Source organism: Nyctereutes procyonoides, unplaced genomic scaffold (genome assembly GCF_905146905.1).
Source record: "Nyctereutes procyonoides isolate TBG_1078 unplaced genomic scaffold, NYPRO_anot_genome, whole genome shotgun sequence".
Classification (NCBI taxonomy): domain Eukaryota; kingdom Metazoa; phylum Chordata; class Mammalia; order Carnivora; family Canidae; genus Nyctereutes; species Nyctereutes procyonoides.
Window position 1 is genome coordinate 1,507,624 of NW_026575052.1, and position 26,890 is coordinate 1,534,513.

The window sequence follows — 26,890 nt, forward strand, 5'->3', positions numbered from 1 at the left end:
CACTCAATAAAATATGTAGGTCTTGTTGTGCAGTGACAATGTGCTGTTCAGAAATTGCTTGGATGAATTTTCTTTTTATTCAGAGTGATTAACATGGTCAATTTCTAGTTTTTTTTTTTAATTTTTATTTATTTATGATAATCACACAGAGAGAGAGAGGGGCAGAGACGTAGGCAGAGGGAGAAGCAGGCTCCATGCACCAGGAGCCTGACGTGGGATTCGATCCCGGGTCTCCAGGATTGCGCCCTGGGCCAAAGGCAGGCGCCAAACCGCTGCGCCACCCAGGGATCCCCCAATTTCTAGTTTTTTAATGTGACCAAAGAGGACACAGTGGTATGTACCTGTTGAGGTCCAGATGAGAAGTCTAAGAGAGTGAGCTCTAAGTTTTTTCCTTCACAGTGTGCAGCCTTCTTGTTTCCTTTATTTGCAGAGATACCCTGGGGAAGTGCTTCTTCCTGCGCGTGGAAATTACTCTCCGAGGAGCCACCTATAGGATCTCATTCAGTGACACGGACCAGTTACCCCCTCCTTTCCGAATTGACAACTTTTCTAAGGTATCGACTAGAGTCATGAGCCAGTTGGGCTGTTTCACGTGTGGGAATGTGGAGTATGTACTGCCTTGAAGATAAGGATGAAATACATTTTAAACTTGGGTTGGAAAGAAACTGTATGGGGGTCTCTGCAGCTGGACAACACTAGACATCCTTACCCCCAGGAGGTGGTTTCTGCTGGTTGGTTTGATTGCTGCACAGCCTTTGCCCAGAAGGGACTTCTCAGCTCCCCACAATCATTCTGACTAGATTGTTTGGTGGACATGGTGCCCCCTGTAGACATTCTACACAAACAGAGGAGGAATCAGAATCAGATCATCCAATGACAATGGGGATGGGCAGTTTTACTGTTGCTTCCTTACAGTGAACATTTTTTTATAAATCTTCCAAGTAAAGCCAAATGGTATCAGAAGAGGCTGTTTTTAAATTATGCCTTCGAATAACAACATCTTATAATACGTGACTTCCCATAGCTGAATTCCAGAATTTGTATTCCTTTCTATGTTCAGAGTATATCTATTATAGGGGGTGAGAGTGGAAGAGATGGCCCTGTCCTTTAGTTGTTGGGCTTGGTGCAGCTTGGAAGATGACTAGAAAGGCATTTGAAGAAACCAGAAGGATTATGCTTATGATTGTGGTTATGCCCTGTGTAGGATTTGCTTGGGCAGAATCTGGATCTTAAACCTAGGGAGCACTGACTCACTTTCCAGTAACAGCATTCTGAATCAAAGTCCTCTTTATCCTCCCTGCCGTTACCATAGGTTCCTGTTGTCTTTACTCAGCACGGTGTAGCTGAACCCAGGCTCCGAACTGAAGTGAAGCCCATGACTTCATTGGACTATGCCTGGGATGAACCCACCCTGCCTCCTTTCATCACGCTGACTGTGAAGGGGGCGGGCTCCTCAGAGCTCAACTGCAACATGAATGACTTCCAGGATAACCGACAACTGTATTATGAAAACTTCATTTATATTGCTGCTACCTATACATTCTCTGGGTAATTCAGAGTTAAACTACTGTTCTTATAAAGCAGAAGGTGCTAATTATTAACTGGTTTTAAGTTTTAAGCAGTTCTCAAGAGGCCCAAAGAATGAAGGAAGATTCCTTCCATTCTTTTCCAAATCCTAGGCTCTGGGTCTATCTTGAAAGGTCTTAGGCTAAACCCTTGTCTTCTGGCTAGATTACTTGTATCCAAAGAGGCAAGACTGTTCTTTCTTCAAAGAACTCCCCAATAATCCATCCTAGTATTTAACATTCCTCCCTTAAGATACTATTCTCATATCCTCCGTTCTTCTTGTTTAAGGTGGTATTTTTAGTGTATTTTTTAAATTTCGTGCTATTTTTATCTTTTCTCATTTGAAACTGACTAATCTTTATCATAATCATTCAAACCATCTTCCTGACTCCCCTCTCTCATTGAGAATACTGATAATCACCTATAGCCAACCAGAGTAGCTCAACTTGACAGTAATTCCAGCAACCTTGGAATTATAACTTCCACTGTCCTCTGACTAGCTGTATTTAGAAAACTCAGGTGAAGAAGAGCAAGTTTATTCTGGTTGTGTTGTTAGATTGGTACACAGAGATTCAAGACATTGGGCTTTCAAAACTTAGTCATCTCACCAACATGTTAATACAATTGATCATTCCTATGCCAGTCATGGGGCCAATTTTAAAGTTTACCTGTAGGAACGCCTGGGTGGCTCAGCGGCGGAGCATCTGCCTTCAGCTCGGGGTGTGATCCGGGAATCCTGAGATCAAGTCCCACATCGGGCTCCCTGCATGAAACCTGCTTCTCCCCCTGCCTGTGTCTCTGCCTCTCTTTCTGTATCTCTCATAAATAAATAAAAATCTTTTTTAAAAAAAGTTTACCTGTGGAAAAAATGAGAAATAGCTAGATCTTTAGCATTACAAATATGAATCACCTGGTGATTAGGGCATTTAAAGCCAGATTCCTTTAAAATGTTCTAAGTAATTTTGCTTATGAATGATATTTTTGTATCTGCCTGAGACTCAAAAAATAATCTCTGGATCTAGTGGTACCTCTCACCTACGTAGAGTCCAGATTTCACTAGTCATGAATTGAATGGCATCTTTGCTTAGAATAGCCATTCTTTTCCAGTTTGTCACAGCTCTCCTTGGAAAGAATGGTGCTGGGTGGTTTATCTTGCGATTAAGTCAGTCTGCTCGTTTCTCTTAAAAGATTATGGCACTCGCCAGTGTGACATGCTTAAGATTTTAGTGCCTGAAAAACCAGTTCTTAGTCTGGTTGCTAATCATGTTTTTCCCTTTATGTTCTCCTATTTAATTCCAGTAGTTATTATGCTCTTTAACTGAAGAATCCTGATGGGGGATTGTGAGTGTAATGGGTTGGATAGATAGGGAGCAGATAAAAAAAAGCTTCCTGGGAATCTTGGTGTGTAGAGAGATTACACCATGTTTTGGAGTCTATTAGACACTATTTCTTTGCATTTTCACAGGGAACAAATGCTGAGGATGAGACTAGTTTTGTTTTGGTTTTATTTTCAGTTGAGGTGAAATGTGCCCAACATAAAATTAAGTGTTGAAAACTGAACAGTTCAGTGTAGTGCATCTGTGATGCTGTCCTAGCTGGAACTAGAGCCCCCATCTAGTTCCAGAACATTTTCATTAGTCCAAGAAGAACATCCAAACATTAAGCAGTTCTCCCCAGGCCCTGGCAACCACCAGTCTGCTTTCCATCCCTAAGGATTTACCTGTTCCAGATATTTCACATAAATGGAACCATAAATATGTGACCCTTTGCATCTGGCTTCTTTCACTTAGCATGTTTTCAGGGCTCATCCATGCTGTATCATGTGTCTGAATTCCCTTCCTGTTATGGCTGAATAATACTCCATTGTATGGCCGTACCACTGTTTTCCACTCGTCTGTTGATGAACATCCGTGTCTTCTCCAACTTTCAGCCATTGCCAAGGGTGCTGTTGTCAGCAAGCCTCTGCGTGTGTTTTGAGTACTTGTTTCAGGTTCCTTTGTGTATTTACCTAGGAGCAGAATTGCTGGGTTCTCTGGTATTTTTTATGTTTAACTTTTTGAGTAATTGCTGTGCCGTTCTCTGCAGCAGCTGAATCACTGTACATTCCCACTAGCAATGTGCAAGGGTTCTGATTTCTCCCCAGCCCCCCAACACTTGCTATTTTATTTTATTTTATTTTATTTTATTTTATATTTTATTTTATTTATTTTATTTTACTTATTTTATTTTATTTTATATTTTATTTTATTTTATTTTATTTTACTTATTTTATTTTATTTTATTTTATTTTATTTTATTTTATTTTATTTTATTTTATTTTATTTTATTTTATTTTTAAGATCTTGCTTATTTATTCATGAGAGACAAAGAGAGAGGCAGAGACACAGGCAGAGGGAGAAGCAGGCTCTCTGTGGGGAGCCCGATGCGGGACTCGATCCCAGGACTCCGGGATCACGTCCTGAGGCAAAGCAGATGCTCAACCACTGAGGCATCCAGGTGTCCCCTACATTTTTTTGATTGTAACCTTCCTACTGAGCATGTAGTGACTTCTTGTTGTGGTTTTGATTGGCCTTTCCTTAATAACTTAGGATGTTGATCTTTTCATGTGCTTATGGGCCATTTTTTGGAGAAATGTTTATTCAAATACTTCACTCATTTTTAAATTTGGCTTTTTGCATCTTATTGTTGAGTTTGAAGAGTTTCTTGTATAATACGGATACAAATTTGCAAATGACATATATGATTTGCAAATATCTTCTCTCCTGTAAATTGTCTTTTTACTTTCTTGATGGTGTCCTTTGAAGGGCAGAAGTTTATAATTTTGTTGAAATCTAATTTATGAGTTTATTTTTGTCACTTGAACTTTTGGTCACAAAACCTAGTTTTTTTTTTTTTTTTTTTTTTTTTAACAAAACCTAGTTTTTAACCCCAAATTTATCAGTCCCTTTTTTAAAAATAAAGATTTTATTTATTTATTCATGAGAGACACAGAGAGAGAGGCAGAGACACAGGCAGAGGGAGAAGCAGGCTCCATGCAGGGATCCCGGTGCAGGACTCAATCCCAGAACTCGGGGATCATGCCCCAAGCCAAAGGCAGACGCTCAACGGTTGAGCCACCCAGGCATCCTTATCGGTCCCTTTTTTGATGATAGAGATTAGTGGAGACAGGAGAATAAATAAAGTCTTATCAAAATACACCAAAGTATAGCTAGGCTGCAACATTCCATAAAGCTTAGGATTCCTAAGCCGCAGAGAAACACAACACAATTGAGTTGGAAGAAGGTGATTATATATCCTTTGTTTTCTTTTCATCCTAAAGGGACTCTCATTTCTTGCCAAGCCTTGGGGATGCAGTGATGCTGGTTTTCTGTCTGGCAAAGAGTAGAGCCAATTCTTGGATCCTTGGATTGTTTGACTTTTCAGGTGGTACTGGGGGAAGCTCTAAAGATATATAGTTATTCTTTTATGTCTGAGCTTTAAGGCACTAAAATCTTCAGGAGTTGCACAATGTCAGTATGTCTTCTGACAAATGAATGCTTGAACCATCCAAGAAAACACAACCTTGGTCTTTACACAACTTAAGACTTATTCTTCTATGATTAAAAAAAAAAATCCTCTTTTTAGATGAGGTTTTAAGCATTTGCTTCTGAGCACTTGAAGACATGTGTGAGTGCATGTATATACATGTGTGCATGTATGTATTATTGTCTTAATTCTAGTTTACAGGAGGGGACAGGAAGGCCTGTGGCTTCCAACAAGGCTACTACCTGTGCAGAGCTTGTCTTGGATGTCTCACCAAAGACACAAAGAGTCATTTTAAAGAAGAAGGTAAGAAAACTTAGCACTTGGAATTTAGAAGAGGAGGTTTTGAGCCCTGGAGGGGCCTCTGGTCAAGGGAAGGGAGGCGGGCTGGACAGCTGGCTGGGTGGGGAGGGGACACGGGAGTCTCACCTGTTCGGGTTGGAGTTCTTCCTCCTATCCTATGATACCTGCTCCAGGAATCCCATGCCCTTCTCATCTCCGTTGCCCTTTTGGGGGTAACTTACTTCTTGAATTCATTTTTTCCAGATTTGTGATTTGCTGTTTTCATTACTCTGTTTTTCTAGTCTACTTTTCCCTAAACTGAATGGGGAAATGATCAAACTGACAACTTTTTCCCTTTTCTTGCTGACATTCTTTTCAGGTCAGTTGAGGGAAATGTTTCTGAGATATAGACAGGAAGACAGTGAAATTTGGCCAGAAGCATCACAGGTGACAGAAGGACAGGAAGGATAAGTAGTCCAAACCTAAAAAAAATGAAAGCTATTTGAGAACAGAGAGGTGCAGAAGTGACTCTAAGAGGAGGAAGATTACCAAATTGCGTGATTTTTTAAAACACATTTACCTGAAAACTGTGTTCTTGAAGATTTTCCAAAATACAAATCACACAGTCCAAAAATAATCCTGATAAGTGAATGTCTCTTGAACACGCCATTACCCTAATGCTGACAAAGGATCCGCCTTTTATAACCAAAAGTGGTATTGCGTGTCAGTGGTGTAGCTTCATTTGGATTTGAGTTTATACAGCTCCTCTCACATTTTTAAAAAAAGAGTTTATTTATTTATTCATGAGAGAGGCAGAGACATAAGCAGAGGGAGAAGCAGGCTCCATTCAGGGAGCCCAATGCAGGACTCGATCCCACGACCTGGGGATCACAACCTGAGCCGAAGGCAGGTGCTCAACCACTGAGCCACCCAGATGTCCCTCCTCTCACATTTTTAATTGGGGAGAGGTGTAGATTCAAATCATCTCGAATTTTGTACATCAAATGAAACTTTTAATACATATGTTTTTTTTTTGCTTTTTTTTTTTTTAAGATTTTATTTGTTTATTCATGAGAGACACAGAGAGAGGGGCACAGAAACAGGCAGAGGGAGAAGTAGGCTCCATGCAGGGAGCCCGATGTGGGACTCGATCCCAGGTCTCCAGGATCATGCCCTGGGGGCGCTAAACCACTGAGCCACCCGGGCTGCCCAATACACATGTTTTTAATTCACTTTTTATGTTTTTAACAGCTTATTGAGATATAATTCACATAGCATACAGTGTACTATTAAGGTTTGCAGTATATCCACAGATATGTCCGAGCATCATCATCACTCAATTTCATAGCATTTCATCACCTCTAGAAGAAACCCTGTATCCTCCAGCTCTTGCTCCATTTTCCTCTCACCCCCTAGCCCTAAGCAGTCACTAACCTACTTTCCATCTCAATATAGCCCCCTGTTCTGGACTTCCGTATGAATGGTGTTTTTTGAGTGTCTAGGGTTCTCCTGCCTGTCACCCTATCAGTACTTCTGCGTCTATTCCTATATGATAACAGTTCAGAGTCCTGCAGTTCAGATCTGTGTACAGTGTTATTACACTCTTTTTTATGGAAGGTTGTATCTATCAGATGCATTTGGGAACTAAGATTTGGGAATGGTGATGACTAAGGAGACCATGAGGCATAGTAATTGAAAGTAAACAGGTCTGGGGGCTTTTATTGGGAATTTTAAAGAAGAAAACTTTGAAAAGCCATAATCTAAAAATAAGATGCAGGAAGTCTGACAGAAGTCAAGTGAATTGAAAAAAGAAATATGGCCGAGCCCTTGGAAAGGTGGTCAGATGGCTCTCCAAGAAGGTTCAGGCTGCTGTGGATGTTAGCATGAATGGAGACAAACTCAGGAGTAAGGTGATTTGTCACCTGGATTTCGAGCACCAGGTGTGATCAGCACTACAGGAATGATAAGTAGCTGTTTAATTTCCAAGGGCCAGGTGACTGCGGAGCAGACAAAACAGATTTTTTTTATGAAGTAGGAAAAACATTTGGAAAAAGATGTTATAATTTATAGAACATTTTTACTGCTGTTAATTTCCCTTGATGGGGATGAAAACTGGTACATCAGAGGGTGGATATAAAGGAGTTACATTGACATCCAAAACTAGGCTGTATTCTAAGAATTAGCATTAGGAAATGGTCCTCTGCTCTTCAATTGGAAACCAAGAGTAGAAAGTCTGACACCTTGGGTTTTTCATTGGTTCATTGGTTTTCTTCTTCTTACTTTTATTTTGAAAGGATCTCAAAATCAGAGAAAAATTGCCGGAAATTCTGTAGAAGGGATGCTGTGATTTTGATTTGTCCTGTTACTGTTGATGTTAACTTTAGCACTTGATGAATGTGGTGTTTGCCAGTCTCCTGCACTACAAGAGGAAGTTTCTGTCTTTCCCTTGTATTTAGTATATACTTTGTGGACAGGTACTTTGCCACTATGTAGCTATCCCGATCCTTGTCAGACTTTCTGTGTATTATGCATATGTATTGGCTTGGACTTCATGATGAAATACTATAGACTGGATGACTGGAATAATGGGAATTCATTTGTTACAGTCCTGGAGGCTGGGAGTTCCAGGATCAGGATGCTGGCCGTTTGGTTCCCTGCTGAGGGCCTACATCCTGGGTGGCAGATTTCTGCCCTCTTCAGTTTCCTCAAATGGCAGTGTTGGGGATGGTGGGGAGAACGCATGCTCGTTGATGCCTTTCCTTGTAATGGCACTGATTCCATCGGAAGAGTCCTCCCCATATGCCTCGATCTAAACCTAATGATCACCCAAAGGTTCCATTTCCACATATCAAAATTTCAGATGCGGTCTCCAACTTAAGAATTTGGGGCGGGGTGTCAGTGTAGCCCATAGCATTGTGTATGTCATCAGGATGGATTCCTCTCTGACTCCGTGGGTTACCCGTTACTGTCAGGATATATTTAACACTCAGTTTCCATATTTGGCCAGTGGGAGCTCTTTGATCTTCTGTGTCCTCTTGACCTATGCCCCTCATTTTTTGAACACATCCTTACTTTTTAACAGCAAGTTATTCTTGGTTCATCTGTACCTTCCCTGCTATGTTCCTGGATTTGCCACTTCTTCAGGGCACCCTGATCCCTTTTATCAGAGAATGGAAGTTAGAAAGCTAAAATGTGTTCACTGGGTGCACTTGTTTCCTCTGTGATGTCATTTCCAGGCTCTCCCAGGGGACAGAGCTAGGGGTTTTATGTGCACACAACATATGTATACCTGCACATGTGTGCCTACACCCACGCTGTAGGATATGTACATGTACATACAGAATATACCTACACATATTTTATATAAGCATTTATATATTTTGCATATTTTTTAAGATTATTTATTTATTTATTCATTAGAGGCACAGAGAGAGAGACTGAGACATAGGCAGAGAGAGAGAGTCAGGCTCCATGCAGGAAGCCCAATGTGGGACTCATTCTCAGGATCCCAGGGGATCACGACCTGAGCCAAAGGCAGATGCTCAACCACTGAGCCACCCATGTGTTCCTATTTTGCGTATATTTTTTAAAGATTTTATTTATTTATTCATAAGAGACAGAGAGAGAGAGGCAGAGACACAGGCAGAGGGAGAAGCAGGCTCCATGCAGGGAACCCGATGTGGGACTCGATCCCAGGACTCCAGGATCACGCCTTGGGCCGAAGGCAGGTGCCAAACCACTGAGCCACCCAGGGATCCCCCTATTTTGCATATTTTTATATCTCAGTATATTAAAAACCAGCAATTCACACTGATATTTCCAATTCCAGTCCAGTCCAACATCACAAATACATTGATTTTCTCCATTTCCATATTTGTAAGTCCCTTGTCCAGCACTAAGAACATATTTGCTAATGTAACCACCTCTGAATGTAACCCATTATCTGTCACCAGAGTTGCACCCCATCCTCCGTGTAAACACACTCTGGCACCTGGCTTGGCCTCCGATCGCCACCTTTTTCAGCCCCCAAGCTCGGAGGACTGCTCTTCTCACCTCTCTTTGTCTCTGACAGCACACAATAAGCTTCCAGCCACCAGTCCCTTAGTATGCATCATCACCTACATTGAGCTCCAGCATCACACTCTGGGCTGTCCCCCCTCCAACACTCACAGTCCCCATGGACTTCTGTCTTCCTCAGTGTCATCTCAAGGTTTTAGGGCTAAATTGTAAGGGAAGGTAGGCTAGGGAACTGGAAGGAGAATGGTATATCTCAGATTTTGATTGATTAATTGATTGTACCTCTCAGATTTTTAAATGGAAATGTTGGTAGTTTCCAACTCTGATGAGTCTACACGTAAGGGCAGACACTAGAGGAATCCATGTATGAAAACTCGATTTCATCCAGCATCTGTGCTTTGATTCCCAATCTGGAACACCTGCAGGATAATTGAGCTGTTTTCCCATGTGGTTTTGGCACCTCGGATCGAGGTGCTTTCTCATTTTGAACGCAGAAGTGAGCATGTGGGGATTGCATGTGTGCAGCTCAGTTTCCTCTGTCTGTACAGACACAGGAGGCCGTAGCACACAGGAAAAAGAGGAGCATGTCTTTCTGGGTCTGAGTTTTGGTTTTGCCACTTAAAGATATATGATACCTGATATTTTACATTCCTCACTGAGCCTCATTTTCTTACTGATCTAACAGGTTTGTGAGAAAGATCAACTAAGATGAGGTACATAAAGGGCTGGGTGAAGAATTGTAGTCAGAATAACACAGTAAACATTTAGTGAGGCCACACCCTGTGCCTGGCATGCGCTAAGTGCCTTCTATTTGTTACACTTATCACAAGAACCCTAAAAGGGAGCTGAATTTCCCCCTTTGACAGATCGGGAAACAGAGGCTCTAAGAGGGATTTAGTAACCCGTCCAAGGTCACTCAGCTCATAAATGGTGCAGCTGGATCTCAAATCCCGGTGCTAGACTCCAGCATTCATATGACTTTGTTAGTTTTGACTGTGGAATGTAATGCCCAAGCTGTGTTTCCTGCACAGGGGCAGCATGGTACCCAGTGCCCTGTGTACGGTACCCACAAGTGTTGGTTGCTCTGGAGGAGCTCCCAGCTGGAAGAGTGGATGTGATCCTGACAGGTCTAGCTGGGGGAGTTACCTTCACACAGGAAGTATCCTAGATAGTTAGGGGTACTGAACTAGAATATCTGGATTGTGTTAGAAAGGCCATGTGAGTAAAATAGTCAAGTATGTTGGCTTTGAAATCAGGCTGTGGAGGTGAAATCACCGCCTACTGGTTATGTGGCCAGGGGGAAGTTTCTTTATAACTTGAAGAAAATGACTTCCTTACCTGTGATAAAGATAATAATAGAATATGTGTCATTGGATTGTTTTAAGGATTAAATGAGCTACTACATGGAAGTCCCATGGATCACTGACCGGCACATGGTAAATTCTCAATGTATTGTTGTTATTATTACACTTGAAATATAACAGAATCTATAGACTTCCGTGGATTGACCTGGAAGTCCAAGTGCTGTGTATAAAATATCCCAAAGAAGAAACTATATTTAGAATTAACCGTAACTTAGTATAACCTTTGAATTCAGTCAACTATATTTGAATATAATCAATGTATAAATTAGAAACCACCAATATAGTATACTTCATTATAAACACGAAAAGGTAAATTCTAGTGGTCTGCCAGTTATGAGGATTACCAGTGATCAAATATAAAGAATATCGTATATACTTTATAGAACTGGATCCCTCTTGAAGGTAAGGGTACCCGACGGTCACCACCTGGGACAGCAGTTACCCTAGCAGTGCAGCTAAAGGAAACTGGATTGAACCCCGACCCACTAGTTTGCTTAGAAAATACTGAGTATATGAAAAGAATACATTCTTAAAATCAAATACATTATTTGTAATGTTTGGTTGTTTGGTGCAAGAGTTCGGCATATTTCACCCACAGTGCAGCTTGGGATCGACAACAGTGGAAGTTAGAATTGAGCATGTATACAGTGTAGACAGTGCCTTTGAGGGTAGTTTCCACTTGAGAACGTAGCCCGCGTGGAAGCCCTTGACGCCCTTGCCTGAGGCGTGGCTGCCCGTGACGGCTCCCTGTGTCCGCGTGTCTCTGCCCCCAGGAGCCCGGGAAGCGCTCCCAGCTGTGGAGGATGACGGGCGCGGGCATGCTGGCCCACGAGGGGTCTTCGGTGCCTCACAACCCCAGCAAGCCCCCTGCGGCCCGCTCCCCCGAGGGCTCCGCCATCTTGGACATCGCTGGTCTCGCTGCCGTAACCGACAACAGGTACTTTTCTAGGCAACTTTTGATGCGAGCCCGTTGCTTCTAAACTCCGTTTCGGTGGAGATTCACACCAAAAAGTGAGTCTGTAAATGAAGTAAGAATTTTTGTATTTTATATTGTGTTTTTCTTCAGTGAGAGACCTGTCACATTCCCAAATATGTGTTTTGGGGTCTTTATTTTATTTTTGTTAAGCTGTTGTTGAAATGCCCATGCAGATGTTTAAAAAAACATCCAACAGTAAGAAGGATATGTTATGAAAATGTGAATTATCTCTTTGCACTAAACCTCCACTCCATTCCTCCCTAGAAGTGAGCAGATTTTTAAAGAATTTTTTAAGAATCTTGTTAAATCTTTTAAAAGCAGAAATAAATTATTGAGAGAATAATCAAATGCGTTTTTATGACCAACGCCTCGGATTCAAATCAGTTATCAGGGACAACTAAGTTACTTGGTAACTAAGTTACTTGATTTGCCAGTGCCTTAGTTTCTCTCCCCCCCCCCAGGTTTTTTTTTTTTTCTTGTGCCTTAGTTTCTTTATGCAGTCAGTGTATTTGTTTCCAGTTGATACCTTATCCACTTTCAAAAGACTTTACATGACTTCAAAGTGAAAACCCAATATAAAATAAAAGTAATTGGAAATTTAATAGACAAAGCCTCTTGAAAATATTTTCAGACTTTTTGGCAGACGACCCTTCTCAAACTGATGACAGCCTGTTGCTGTGGGAATGCAGGGACCTGATTATTTCATTTACTGTGAATCCTTAAAAATATTGGAACTCCTTTGTGTCCCGTTTGTTGCTTTCCATTTTGTCTTATTCCTCTTCTCTCGTTAAGAGATATCTACCTGCCATGGGGTTCAGGCTATCTGCCCATTAGTTTTAAGTGTGGAGGATATTGGAAGAAAAAAGAGGAAAACCACAATCCTGATATTCTCTTTAGGCCTAACATATTTGACTCCGAGGACTTACTGCATTTTCCCATATTCCAGATACGAGCCACTGATGCTAAGAAAGCCTGATCGCAGGCGAAGCACAACTCAGACATGGAGTTTCCGGGAAGGAAAACTGACCTGTGGTTTGCATGGGTTGGTTGTCCAGGTCAGTAGTGTTTGACACCCGCAGTTGCAGCAAGCCGTGGTTGAGCCGCCTTCGAAGCAAAGTCTCAATTAAGATACATACATTGAAAAGGAGAAATCATTATAGAACAAACATAGCTAGGAAACTCAAAGAACTTTTGTTGTGCATCTGTGTGTATTTAGGGGGAAATATTCTTAAAATATTAAGAATATGATATATAAAAAATGTATTGGGAATGATTGCCTGTAAGTAATGGGATTTTTTTTTTCTTGGCTTATCTGGATTGTTTTTCTTTGGTGATATAAATTACCTATGTAATTTTTAAAAGAAAGAGAGAAAAATGCCAGCTAAAGGTCTACTACCAACTTAAGCGGATTGGTTTTAGTCCTGTGGAGTTAATCTAATATCTACAACAGACTTTTGTGAAGTGTTCTAGGAGGTGGTGATGATGGTGAACCCATCATCATGGGTTCTATATTTCCCAGATTCTGTTTATTTCTGCATTCTTAATGGTGCCCAAATAAGCATTTAATTATTATAGCAAATGTCAGAATGAAGAGTGCTGGTCAGTTTCTTTTGTCTTCAATCAGTCTACCTCATGGTAAACTGCCAGGTACTTTCTAAGCAAATACGTGTTTAGAAAATTACCAGGAGTTTGGATTTTCTGCCTTTCTGTCTTCAGGCCAGAAATGAGGCCATGGGTCTGAGATGAGTAGGTAGGATGTTGTCGCAGAGGTTTGGGCATATAGCTGAACAACATATGTGACCTGGTGCAGTCTCTGCCTCAGCCCAGGACTTTACCCAAAAAAAAGATACATAGGAGAGCATCAGTCCCTGGCAAGAGGACTCTTAGTGTGTTTGTCCCTGGTGGACACCAGCCTGTCCCTTCACAGTGGGAGGAGGTTCTCCAGGGCAATGAGCAAAATTAGAAGGAGCCTCTGCCTGCTGTTTGGTGAGATTTATTTTATCTCTCTTGCCCTGAGCTTTTCTTGTCAAACATAAGCTGCTTGCTTCTATGAGGCACACATCTTGAATGGATTTGTGATTTTCAATTAGCAATACAATTCAGGCTTCTGGAGGCAAGAGAGGGCGCGCTGTAATTGTTGGGTCCTGGGTCTGACCTGGACTTTTCCTTCCGGTTTGTTCCTAAAGCCCATGTAATTCGAATTCTCTTAGAACAGCCCTTCCCCCACCCCGCCTCGGAATCCTTTTCTGGTGTTTGTTGTTTCTTGAATCTATTTCATCATTTCTGTGGTTGTGAATGACCCCATAATAACAGTATTTAGCCGAGCAGGGTGTGCTTTGGTTAGGGAAATAGCTTGTGTCAACCTTATTATTCTAAATAAAGTAATTGAGGGCATTAAACATCTTCTGACACTGCCCTGTTAAGGTTGTGTACACACTTTCTTTCCGAACTTAAAACAATCATAAAAAGCTTTCTCCATGTTGAAATCTCTCCTGTAAACCCAGCTCATAGTTTCCTTTTCGTTACTCATATTTAAAAATTAACAAAGGGGATTGAGACACTCTAGCCATTGTCTTCTCTAGCCCTGTATCTGCTGTTCCATAGGCACGGTCCAGTAAACTTCCATTTTGCTTGGGGCAAAGAAGATACTTTCCTCCAATGATCTGAATAGCTGGCTCTCAGATGACATTCACCGTTCCCTGTTTCATTTTAGAAGAGATGCCATCTTTTGAATATTTGAGCTGACTCTCCAACCGTAGACCTGTTTGGCGTAGACCTGTTTGGGGAGGTTTTCAACTCTGGAATTTGCTTCTTATTGGAAAGCTGAATGATAGTTATAATTGATTTATTTTCAGAATGTTTCAGATTTTTAAGCAAACCCAAATGAGAATACTCAGAGAAACAGGACTTTGGTACGTTTTTAAAGCTTATTTTAATGACTAGAAGTTATGGCTAAACCAATATACTCTGTTCTTACTCAGAATTCCCTAAATTCATATAGCATAACTTTCCATCTTTCCCAGATAATCCTCCTGGTTTTTATCTTCAGTAAAGCTGAAGAAACAGTAAATACTTTGTTAAAAATTGACCATGACACTTCAAAAGAGAATTTAAATTTGATAACCTGTTTAAAATGACATGTTAAATTGTCAAAGTCAGTGCCTTTCCCTTTTCTTAGACCTCTTTATTCTTTTAGGCCAAAGGAGGGCTTTCTGGTTTGTTTGATGGAGCTGAAGTTGTTCTTGGTCCTGATACTTCCATGGAGCTTTTGGGGCCAGTTCCACCTGAACAACAGTTTATCAACCAAAAAATGAGACCTGGTTCCGGAATGTTATCCATCAGAGTCATCCCAGATGGACCAACTAGAGCACTCCAGGTGATAATTTATCATAAGAACTGATGTGAATCTCACTGTACTTTCCCCCCACACATTGGGTTATTCGTTTAACAAACACTTATTGAAACATTTATGTTGGCTATGGGAGTATAATGTCCTTGTTTATAAAATGGGGGTATAAGACCTACTTCATAAAGTTGTTATAAGAATCGAAGTATAAAAATATAAGATGATATAAAAAAGGTATGAGAATTAAAGAAGGCAATACCGAGAATAGTACATATGATTATTTTCAATCATTATATTTTGTAAATATTTAAATAATTGATATATTAACAACATTAATAACAAGATACATGAGGTCCTTGGTCAGACAATGACAGTATTGTGTTTTGGAAGCAGGAGTGGAGGGTGTTCTACAGAGTGCACGGGAAGGATTTATATTCCCGGACTTGGAGGCTTCCTAAGAGGAGTAATATTTAAGCTGAGTTTTCAGTCCTTGACTGAAAGGAGTTAGCCAAATCAAAAGGGAAGGTGGAGGAGCTGTGCCCTAATAATAGTGCTCATTCAACAGTTATTTACTGAGCATTTCTTAGAGCCAAGCACGATTCTCAGTACTGAGTACATACTACTGAACAAATGGACAAAATTCCCTGCGGTCTTGGAGCTCACATTCTGGAGGGGTAGACAAACAAGAAGTCAAAAACGTAATAAATCATATAGGATTTGCAAAGTTGATAAACGAAGGCCTGGAGATAAAAGGGAGTGGCCCAATTGGCACAGAGAGTATGCGCCAAGATAATGCTGGAGACAGAAGCAGGGGCCAGATTACAAAAAGCCTGATAGATGCTACAAGTTATGTGGGTTTTCTGTGACAGTGCAGTCAGGGAATGACACAACCAGAAATTTATTTTACATTGCTCATTCTGTCTCCAATGTGGAGGACTAGAGCAGATGAAAACTAGAGATAGAAGACCCGCCGAGGGCAACTGCAGTGATCTGGATGAGAGATTATGGCAGCCCGGACTGGAGTGTGGCAGGGGTGCTCCTGAAGAGGTTGGCGAGAACCAAGCAGAAATGGGAACTTATCGAGGAGTAGAGTCTGGCAGATGTAGTGATTAATTGAAGGTGGTGAGGATGAGAGAGAGGAAGGAGCCAGGAATGGCCTTCAGGATTCTGATTTGGGCAACTTGGAGGACAGTAATCCATGTCACTGAGATATGAACACAGAGCTGACTTCTGAGAGAAATGAGGAGTTACGTTTTGGACTTGTTAGTAAATGCTGTCCACATGAAAGTGTCCAGCAGTCAGTGTAAATATGGGTCTGACGCTCAAGGGAGAGAGATCTGTACTGGAGATACAGGTTTATCAGGTCACGGTGTAATGAAAGAGCTGAGGGAAAGAGGGAAGATGCTGGTGTGCACCAGTGAACTCTCTGAGATATATCATAATCCACAATATCTCTTGTAAAAGCACTCTTTTAAGGCAAACATTGAATGCAGTGATGTTGAGGTTTGCATACTTTGACTTGACCAGTAATTCTAGATCACCTGTCGATGATGCCTGACCCTCACCATCTGAGGCTCTCAAGGTCTAGCTTGGCATTTGCCGTGTAGACTTAAAACCAAGTTTACTTTATTATTACCCAAGTCTTACTTGGCAGTGCTTCCAAAACCATTAACTTCCATAGGATTATGGAGCAGATAGTGACTTTTGACCTCTACAGTTGATATGGAACGGGTTTCACTGTGGAAGTATGAGCCCTCTTAGTACAGTGTTTTATTCAACTTCAGATAACAGATTTCTCCCAACGGAAAAGTGATCGTTCATCGTATGAAGTGGATGAACTTCCTGTTACTGAACAAGAGGTACAGAAATTAAAGAATCCAGACACAGAGCAGGAATTGGAAGTAAGTTTTAAGTATTGCAAATTCATTTCTTTATCATTAATTTGTTTAGAATTTAGCTCTGTGGTTTTCTCAGTTTTAGACCTATTTTCTCTCTGCCCTTGTGAATTCTAAACATAGCTGTTGCTTCATGGTGTTTAATGTCATCACAACATGAACTTGCGAACATGTTAATTAAATGACAGCTAAAGTTGAATGGGAGTGTAATAATGATCGCTGAAGTAAGATGACAATAAAGAAAAAAAATTGAATTTTTACAGGACTGAGGATCAAGAATAGGCAAACTAGATTTTTTGAGGGGCCCCAGTTTTCTCTTGTCATCTTTCTTCCTCTTTCCCTTGTTTGGGTTTTGGAAAGTGAAAGTTTGAAAAGGAACCTGAGGAGCAGCCCGGGTGGCTCAGCAGTTTAGTGCTGCCTTCAGCTCAGGCCATGACCCTGGGGTCCTGGGATCGAGTCCCACGTCAGGCTCCCTGCATAGAGCCTGCTTCTCCCTCTGTCTGTATTTCTGCCTCTCTCTCTGCGTTGTGTCTCTCATGAATAAATAAATAAAATCTTAAAAAAAAAAAAAGAATCTGAGGTGAAGATGAAAATGTACACTTACTGGGTATTTATTCAGTGATTTAGAAAAAAATTAAGGCCCTACATGCAAAGCACGGTGTTGGATATTATGGAAGTTCAGTAACTAGCTTACTAAAAGCTTGCATCCCAAATAGGGAGAAGGATTCTCAGTTACTTAACTGTAATGAAATGCAAATGTCCTCAGTACTCTGAGAGAGGTATTATCATATCCTATCACTTTGGAGTTCTGGGTGGGGTGTGCACTGTTCCCTGAGAGAAAGGCTCCTAGTGAGAGGCTGGAGTTGGATAATATGACTCTTGTCTAAGTGGCTTTCACCTGCTCAGAGGTAAAGTAGAGGGATATAAGGCCATTTATTTTGTACTCTCCTGGCTACCTTGACCTCTTTTTTTTTTTTTTTTTTTTTTTTTTTTGACCTCTTTTTAAACTGTCATTGTGTTGTATTTTGGTTTCCTTTCAGGTGCTTGTGAAGTTAGAAGGTGGAATTGGGTTGTCCTTAATTAATAAAGTCCCAGAAGAACTGGTTTTTGCAAGTCTTACAGGAATCAATGTGCATTATACACAGTTGGCAACGAGTCACATGCTTGAGCTCAGCATACAGGATGTACAGGTAATGGAGGGGCATTTAGAACTTGTTAAATCTCCTTGTGTTCTTGCTGAGTACCTACCTAGGTCCAGTGTTTGGTGTTCTAAAAACATTAATGCTTTGGCAGAAATATCTTACTGTGGCTTTCAAAAAAGTATTCTATAAAAATAATTGTTGTTGTCTATGTTTATTTCACCAATTTTTCTATATAGTAGCCAGTTCATCCGTAACTTAGATAATTTAGTCAAAGTGCCGTGGAGGAAGGTGGCCCATGATTCCCCATTTGCCAATAGGAAAAAATAATAGGAAATCATTTAACCATCATTAGGGGAATCGAAGTTCATTATACAGAGAAAAAAAAAAAATAAAGGAACTGGACTATGCTTCTGGCCAAGATGTACTAACAGGGGCCAGATTTACTCTTTTACCTGAAGCAACCCCCAAGTTCAGATAAAATAAGGAGACCGCAGGTTCAAAGCACAGTAAACCAGGCATCGAAAGACTGTGACTTCTGAGAGGTGGGGAACAAAAGAGCTGAGCCCTGCATTCACCTCAGTTACTGCTTTGAGAACGTTTCCAGACTATGGCATTGTGAAGGGGGAGACTGAGACAGAGCCCAGCAGTGTGAATGAGCTAAACAGGCAGAGCGGAGGGATCCAAGACTGAGACATCTAGAGTTCACAGGGTAGCCTACCTGGGAAGAACATGCTGCATGGAAAGAAAGCTCAGGAGATCTGCAGAGGGGTTCCGTGAGCATTTAGCAGAGGACAGATCAATGATGCATGTAAGGAAACTATCATCTGAACCATCCAAAAGGATCAGGGACGCATCTGCTGCTCACCCAGGGCTGGGGATGGATTTTGTTCCCCCAGCCAGACTGGAAACACTAATCACATATGTGACGTTGGGAAGAATCCTCCAGCAAGTCCTGCCTTTGTAGTGAACTATAATTAGCCCTCTGCTGAGCACTGTTCCAGACCTTCCTAACAAATCATAAAAGGAAAATCGGAAAGGGTCGATCTGTTTCCAAGTAATTTTAACTGTATCCCTGAACAAAGCTCAAGATTTAATGGAATACAAAAATACCCAGCACCCAGCAAAGTAAAATTCACAATATCTGGCATCCTGTCAAAAATAACCAGGTGTGCAAAGGGGCAGGAAAACACAATATATAATGAGAATAATCAGTCGAACTAACCCAGAGCTAACACAGATGTTAGAATTTTCAGAGAGGGACATTAAAACTGTTATTATAACTGCATTGTACATTGTTCTAAAGTTAAGTAGAGACATAGAAGATATGAAAGACTCAAATTTCTAGAGATTAAAATGAAATGAAAAACACACTGCATTCAATTAATAGCAGGTGACACAGTACAGAAAAAAAATTAGTGAACTTGAAGATATAGCAATGAAACGTGTCCAAATTGAAATGCCCAGAGGAAAATAATCCATAAAAAGAAAACAGCATCAGTGGCCTATGGGACAACCTCAAACACCTAACATATGGATAATTGGAGTCCTCGAAGGCTAAGAGTGAGAAGAGGGCATATAAAAAATATTTGAAGAAATCTTGGCCATAAATTTTCCAAACTAAACCCACAGAAGTTCAAGCACAAACCCAAACATGCATGCGTGTGCATGCACACACATGAAGGAAACTATACCAAAGTATGTCATAATTACTCAAAAGCAATGATGATATATCCAGATTAAACAAGACCTGTCACATGCCAGGAGCAAAAGTGAGCATGAGAGCTGACTTCTCATTGGGAATGATGTGAGTGAGAAGATAGTAACATCTTTAAAGTACTAGAAAAACTGTCAGCCTAGGATTCTGTGCCCAGTGAATATATCTTTCAAAAACTAGAATGAAATAAAAATGCTTTTAGACGTGCAAAAGCTAAAAGAACTCATTACCAGCATCATGCTAAAAAAAAAAAAAATAATAATAGTAACATTTGGGCAGAAGGGAATGGTAGTAGCTGGAAATCTGGATCTATACAGAGGAATGAAAAGCACCTGGAATGATAAATACACAGGTAAATAATATTATTTTCTAATCTTTTAGATCTCTTTAAGAGATAACTACTTAGACAAAACTGACAGCACTATATTTTGGAGTCTATAACACGTTAGGGTAAGAATGACAATAGCATGAAGCAGGGGTAGGGGAGAAGTGGAAGTATGTTAACTGTAATGTTCTTAAAAGCAAAGTAGTCTGCTATGATTTGAATGTAAACTGGTAAGTTAAAGATGAGTACCATAAACCCTAAGGCAACAAAGAGCTACAACTGATAATCCAACAAAGGAGAGAAGATGAATAACCCAAGAGAAGGCATAACAAGCAGAAAACATGGGAAAGAACAGATGAGACAAATAGGAAACAAATAGCAAGATGGTAGACTCATTCAAACCTAACTGTACTAATTAAATAAACGTAAATGTTAATAAACACCTCCAACTGAAAGGCAGAGATGATCAGATTGGATTAAAAATCGAGTTCCAAGTATGTGCTGCCTCCAAGGAACATAGTAAATTAAAGACACAAGTAGGTTAAAAAGAATGGAAAAAGGATGTACTGAGCTGGAACTAGTCCTAAGAAAGTGGGAACGGCTAGATTCCTGTCAGAATCTATTACAGAGCAAAGCATGTTAACAGGAATAAGAAAGGTAATTTCCTAATGATAAAAGAGACGGTTTATCAAGAGGATATAACGATCCCGACTATTTATGTACCTGAACGTAGGGCTTTGAAATACAGGAAGCAAAAACTGATAGCAGTGAAAGAAGAAATGGACAAGTACACAATTATAGTGGAAGATTTCACTACTCTCTGAATAACTGATAGAATTATCAAATAAGCAGCAGCTCATCAAAGGCATATGAGACTTGAATAGCACTGCCAGCCAAGTAGCCCAATTGACGTTTATCCAGCAGCCCACCCAGCAACAGCAGAAAACACGTTCTTCCCCAGTGCGCAGGAAACTTCCAAGAGAGACCATATTCTGGACCAGAAAGCAACGCCCAAGTGCAAAAGGATTCAAGTCACACACAGTCTATTATCTGATGACAACGAAATCAAAGTAGAAATAGCAGAAAGATAGTTGGAAAAGTCCCCCAGATGATTGGAAACTAAAAAACACACTTCTGAAATAGCTCAGAGATCAAAAAAGAAATCAAAAGAGAAATTAGAATATATTTGAACTGAATAAAGACAAAAACACAACATGTCAAAGTTGGTGGAACGCTCCTGGACCTGTACTGAAGGGAGATTTATAGCTGTATTAGAGGAGAAAGTTCGGGAAACTATGGACTCAGGTGTCATCTTAAGAAACTAAACAACAACAAAGTAAGTCCCAAATAAGCAGAAGAAAGGAAATAAAACTAAGAATCCCAGTGGAAATCACTTCAGTGATTCACTTTCAGTGAACAACCATGGTAAAAAAGGAGGAAATGGGTCAAAAGCTGTTTCTTTGAGAAGATCAGTTAAACTAACAAACTTCTAAGGAGTCTGATCAGGAGAAAAAAAAAGAAGAGAAGACACAAATCACTAATACCAGGAGAAGGAGAGGTGCCAGACAAGCCAAAAACTTGACAGTTGTCTGGGGGATGGAGCTTTTGGGAGGAGCTGAAAGCTCGTCCTGTCCCCGCACTGGCCACTGGGTTGTGTGGCTGGCTTTTGACTTTCAAGGCCACTGCAGACCTGGGGAGGGGACCGTGGGAATGCCACAGAGCTGGCCGTTCATGCTGCCTTTCATTTTTTTTTTTAAATTTTTATTTATTTATGATAGGCACACAGTGAGAGAGAGAGAGGCAGAGACACAGGCAGAGGGAGAAGCAGGCTCCATGCACCGGGAGCCCGACGTGGGATTCGATCCCGGGTCTCCAGGATCGCGCCCTGGGCCAAAGGCAGGCGCCAAACCGCTGCGCCACCCAGGGATCCCCATGCTGCCTTTCAGCTAACTTTCTCCAGTAAATGATCCCTGGATTGTTGCAAGTGTTTGGTTAACTTTCAGAGCTCTGATAAGGTTGATTTTGACAGTTTCCGTTAGAGGGTTTTTTGTTTGTTTGTTTGTTTTGTTTTGTTTAAGATTTTATTTATTTATTCATGACCGAGAGAGAGAGAGAGAGAGAGAGAGAGAGAGAGAGAGAGAGAGAGGCAGAGACACAGGCAGAGGGAGGGGCAGAAGCAGGCTCCATGCAGGGAGCCCGACACGGGACCCGATCCCAGGTCTCCAGGACCACACCCTGGGCCGAAGGCAGCGCCAAACCACTGGGCCACCGGCGCTGCCCTCTGCTAGAGTTTTGTTGTCATGCTGTCAAGACAGCTGTTCTGTTTGTAGCATCATGCTTGCAGCTTTTCTTTCCAGCTGCCAGCAGGATTAATGTGTCTAGGAAGCCAGTTCCTGGTAAACATTTCCAGAAGAAGGATCCAAAGACCTAGACTGTGGTTCTTTCCCCAGGTGGGCACCCTGTGTTCCTCCTGGAAGTGGGCAGGCTGTGCCCGTCTCCAGGGTGTCCTCCTGTGGACTCCATGCATTGCTGTCCATACTGAAACTCCTTTCAGAAAAATGTTTTCTTTTGTCTTATATCACAAAGAGCAAATTGTTCAGGCTAATCACATCCCATTTGATTGAGGACAGATAGAAAGTTATTATCTTGTACCTACATTTCTTTGTCTTTTTTTTTTAACCTCAGAAAATTCAAGGAGCCATTTGAGCTTTGTGAATTTCATTAACTTTTTAATCAAAAATTTTTTTTCTGCTATAATACCTCTTGATTTAATGTGGGCTGTAAGTCATAGAAAGTAAACAGATTTGAGAGTTTACTATGATGACAGCATTGGGAGAAAGGACGTTTAAAAATAGAAAATAATGGTCCCGTCCTTAGGGAGCATCTAATCTAATTGGCAGAATAAAACTAGAATTCATAACTCTTATACATCTTGTATCAAATGTGTTTGGGGAAAGAATAAAGGAGAGGTTAGAGTAAGGTGAGAACTTTTGTGTTTCCTCTATTGGATATGACAGGTCATTCATTTAGTGAGTAAATTCTTAGAGCAGCAGCAGTGCCCCGGGCATGGCACTAAGCTCTAGCGATACAGCCGTGACTCAGAAGATGAAGGCTGAGCTTCCTTTGGGCTAATTACAGCCTCGGGAAGGAGGCAGGCTGTAAGGGCCCACGCAGGCGAGTATAATGATTAGCACCGGTGGGAATTGCTAAAAAGAATACAGAAGGATGGTGCTACTCTTTAGGTGAAGTGGCCTGGGAAGATCCTCCCGAAGAAGTGAGAGCTGAGCTTGAAGGAAGAGAATGAGTGCAGAAGGATGTTAGGTCAGAAGCTTTCCCTCAGAATTCAGACTCTGAGAGGAGAGTTGCCCCCCTTTTGGGGAATAGCCAGCAGGCTCATGTGTGGGGGTTGTAGCGGACCTGGAGGGGAGTGCTGTGTGCTAAAGACGGGGAAGTAGGCACTGTCTGTGTCATGCAGGCTGTGGAGGCGTGGCGAGAAGTTTGGTTTCATCGCAAGAGGAAAGGAAGCCACTGACAGATGTAAAGGGAGGAGGGACATGACTTGATTTGTATTTTTGAAAGATCACTTTGCTGCTGTGCAGGCAGTACACGATCAGGGCAAGGATGGAAGTAGGAAAATGTGTTCACGGTCCCTCACCCTTATCTCAGCAGCTTGAGAGCCAGCCGGCTCTACAGGTGGCTGCGTGGCAGGCCGTGTGGCATAATGGGAGGGTCACAGGATTTGGGGCCAGAAACACCTCCATTTGAGTCCCTACTCTTCCGTTTCACTTAGCCATGTGAATGTGGGCAAGTGATCTGAGTTCCCTAAGCTTCTGTTTACTCGTTTGTAAAATGGGGAGGAATAATCTTAGCCTTTAGGGTTGTAGTAAGGGATGTGCTAAGTAATGTGTGGGAATAACACACAGAGGTTCCCAACGGATGTTCTCTTCCCTCATCCTGATTCGGAGCTTTGACACAAGCAAGTGGGGGTGGGTGCTCCCCGCATGAGCCTTTTGCCGTCCACAACCATAGCGCGGTGCAGAGTGCACACTCAGCTATGGTGCTGACGGCTGTGGGCGAATAGAGCAGTGCCTGATGCCGCTTCATCATTTCATTCCCAACAGGGACTCGACTTTGGGAAAGGCCGCTATTTCCATTTGGTGGCCAGGCAAGCACTGATTTCCCTAGTTTTCGCGGTCTGGTGTCGCTTCACTTCATTCATCTGTATCCTAGTGGTCAGGAGCACTGGGCTTGGGGTCAAGGGGCTCTCTCCTCAGCTCCTTCATCTGTGCCATAAGGAGGCGTTGGTTAGGGCTGCAGTGGGACCCTGACTGCAGTAACTCTTGACAGGTGTCCTGTGACTCAGATCCTGCATCAGGCTAGCTTGGTGCTTGGCACATAGTACTCACCTCATAAAGGAGAGCTTCTGTTGCCATCCCTACTGCAATTAGTGCTGCTCTGCAGCGAGAATGAATTTTTTTTTCTTTTAAAGATTTTATTTATTTATTCATGAGAGACAGAGAGAGAGAGAGAGAGAGGCAGGCGCAGAGACACAGGCAGAGGGAGAAGCAGGATCCATGAAGGGAGCCTGACATGGGACTCGATCCCAGGTCTCCAGGATCACACCCTGGGCTGAAGGCAGGCGCTCAACTGCTGAGCCACCCCAGGGATCCCAGAATGAATTTTTCTAGAGCAAAATGGCAGCAGTACTTTTCTGAGTATCCTGCGTAGGATGAGACCCCACTCAATGGTAGACAGCTGAGAACTGAGCAGTTGTCTGTTCTTGTTTTGTTTTGCTGTTTTTTCATGTGCCAGGTGGACAATCAGCTCATTGGAACTACTCAGCCCTTCATGCTCTACGTGACTCCCCTGAGCAATGAGAATGAGGTCATCGAGACCGGCCCTGCCGTGCAAGTGAATGCAGTAAAGTTCCCCAGTAAGAGCGCACTGACCAACATCTACAAGGTAGGCTGAGGGGAGAGCCTGGTGGGCTTGGCATGGTGGCAGGAGGCTGATGGGTTCCCTCACAGCTGAGTCCCTGAACAGCAGTGTGGGGTGTGGCTGGAAGTTGTCCTGTGGACTTAACTCCGTGGTGTAGAGGGATTTACAATAACTGCTCTTAGCACCTTGTATTCTCAACTGTGGCTTCGACTGCATGTGAGAGTGCCCAATCTGTAGGGGCGGAGCCTGTATTTGTCAGAGTAAAAAGTCTCTGTGGGAAAGCATAACATCTTCCAGATTGGTCAGGACCAGGCATGATCCAGATGTGTTATTAAAATAGAATAATTAGAAAGGGAGTGGTAGGAGGGGTCTGACCTCGGGACAGATGTCCTCCCACATAAGCTAACATGCTGTTTAATAAAAGCATGTTGTTCAAAAGAGATAAACTTTCTTTCCTGGAGAATTTTTCACATATGAGTGAGCTGATAACGGCAGCAAATTCTGGAAAAGTGGGAGCTAAGAGGTTGCTTCCATATTTCAGGCCTTTGTCACCATTACCAGTGGGGGCCCTCCAATCCTACTGCTCCTTAAACTAGCTGCTGTCCATGTGAGCTCAGCACCATAACCCTGTCCACCGCAGCCCATCTGCAAGCACGATCCTGACTAAGGAGATACAGATGCCCTGGAAACCAAACAATAGGGTGGCAAACTGTATTAAACCTCTTCTGGAATTTTTGGCTAATGATAACAATGTAGAGAGAGATGAGCCAGAAATCATTTGGCGATGTGTCCTTCTTAATGGCACAGATGAAAATTCCTTCTGGTGTTTACACTATTAATCAGAATTTCTTTCTCTCTAGCATCTGATGATCACAGCTCAGAGATTCACGGTGCAAATTGAGGAGAAACTGCTCCTCAAGCTGCTGAGTTTTTTTGGCTACGATCAAGCAGAATCAGGTTCGTCAACTGTTCTAAGTTTGTGTCTGGGAACTGACCCAAGAATGGCATTTTTTAGTCTGGTTGTGAAGATGGGTAGCCTCTGAGTACCTGACAAGCTCCCTTTCCACCTCAGAGCTCGAGCTCAGAAGCTGAGGCCTGTGTCTCAGCGGCTTTTTCCAAGTTCGGCCTATTGATGGGGGAGGAGGGCTGATGGCTGATGTGGACACAGAGGAAGCTTCTTGGAGTTGTCATGGGGTACCCAGGGTTAAGCCTTTGGGAAGCAGCATACTTTTTCTCTTCGCTGTGGATTTTTTTTTTTGACTCATCTGTTTGAGGATAATAGAAACGATGTTTGTCATTTAGCAAAGCACTTTGCTTCTTAACCTTTGTTTAGTAAACAGACTCTGGGCAAGAATCAAATCCCTTCGGCCGTTCCTTTGGTTTATGCGAGGACAAAAAATTGGCTAGCCTTAACTTCTTAACTTTTTACATCCATGCCTGTATGCCTCAGTGTCATTACCAAGCTTCCTAGCTACTTGACTCTTTGGAGAGGGGAGTGATAGAAGCTCTTGGAAACCCTCCATGTTCCAACAGTCACTACAGAAATCATGTAGCTTTTGTTTCTGTATTTTAGTTTCCTCCTCATCGCCTTTGTAAGATTGAATATAGAGCTTAGAAGGAAGTCGGTAATACTTAGTCTTTTGAAGACTAAATTGCATACTAAGCCTAAAGACATGGTAATATGGACTTGTACATTTATATGCCCACATGGGCTAGAGAAAAAAAAATCACTGGGGGACATGTGTGCATATGTATATACTTACACTCCATGCAAGAAAAATAATTTTGCTCTTTAACTCAGAC

The 26,890-nt window shown here is 41.9% G+C and overlaps 1 protein-coding gene across 4 annotated transcripts in view; it reads left to right on the forward strand.

Annotated features, from left to right (window-relative positions):
• VPS13D (vacuolar protein sorting 13 homolog D) overlaps nt 1-26,890 on the forward strand; it is a 241,591-nt gene that overhangs the window by 121,311 nt on the left and 93,390 nt on the right. For all 4 annotated transcript variants that reach the window (XM_055331554.1, XM_055331555.1, XM_055331556.1 and 1 more), the window contains 10 exons: nt 431-554; nt 1,313-1,548; nt 5,286-5,394; nt 11,525-11,688; nt 12,674-12,782; nt 14,924-15,103; nt 16,858-16,974; nt 18,009-18,158; nt 24,962-25,111; nt 25,948-26,044. In XM_055331554.1, the coding sequence (XP_055187529.1) occupies nt 431-554; nt 1,313-1,548; nt 5,286-5,394; nt 11,525-11,688; nt 12,674-12,782; nt 14,924-15,103; nt 16,858-16,974; nt 18,009-18,158; nt 24,962-25,111; nt 25,948-26,044 (1,436 nt within the window). The remainder of the gene's footprint in view (nt 1-430; nt 555-1,312; nt 1,549-5,285; nt 5,395-11,524; nt 11,689-12,673; nt 12,783-14,923; nt 15,104-16,857; nt 16,975-18,008; nt 18,159-24,961; nt 25,112-25,947; nt 26,045-26,890) is intronic.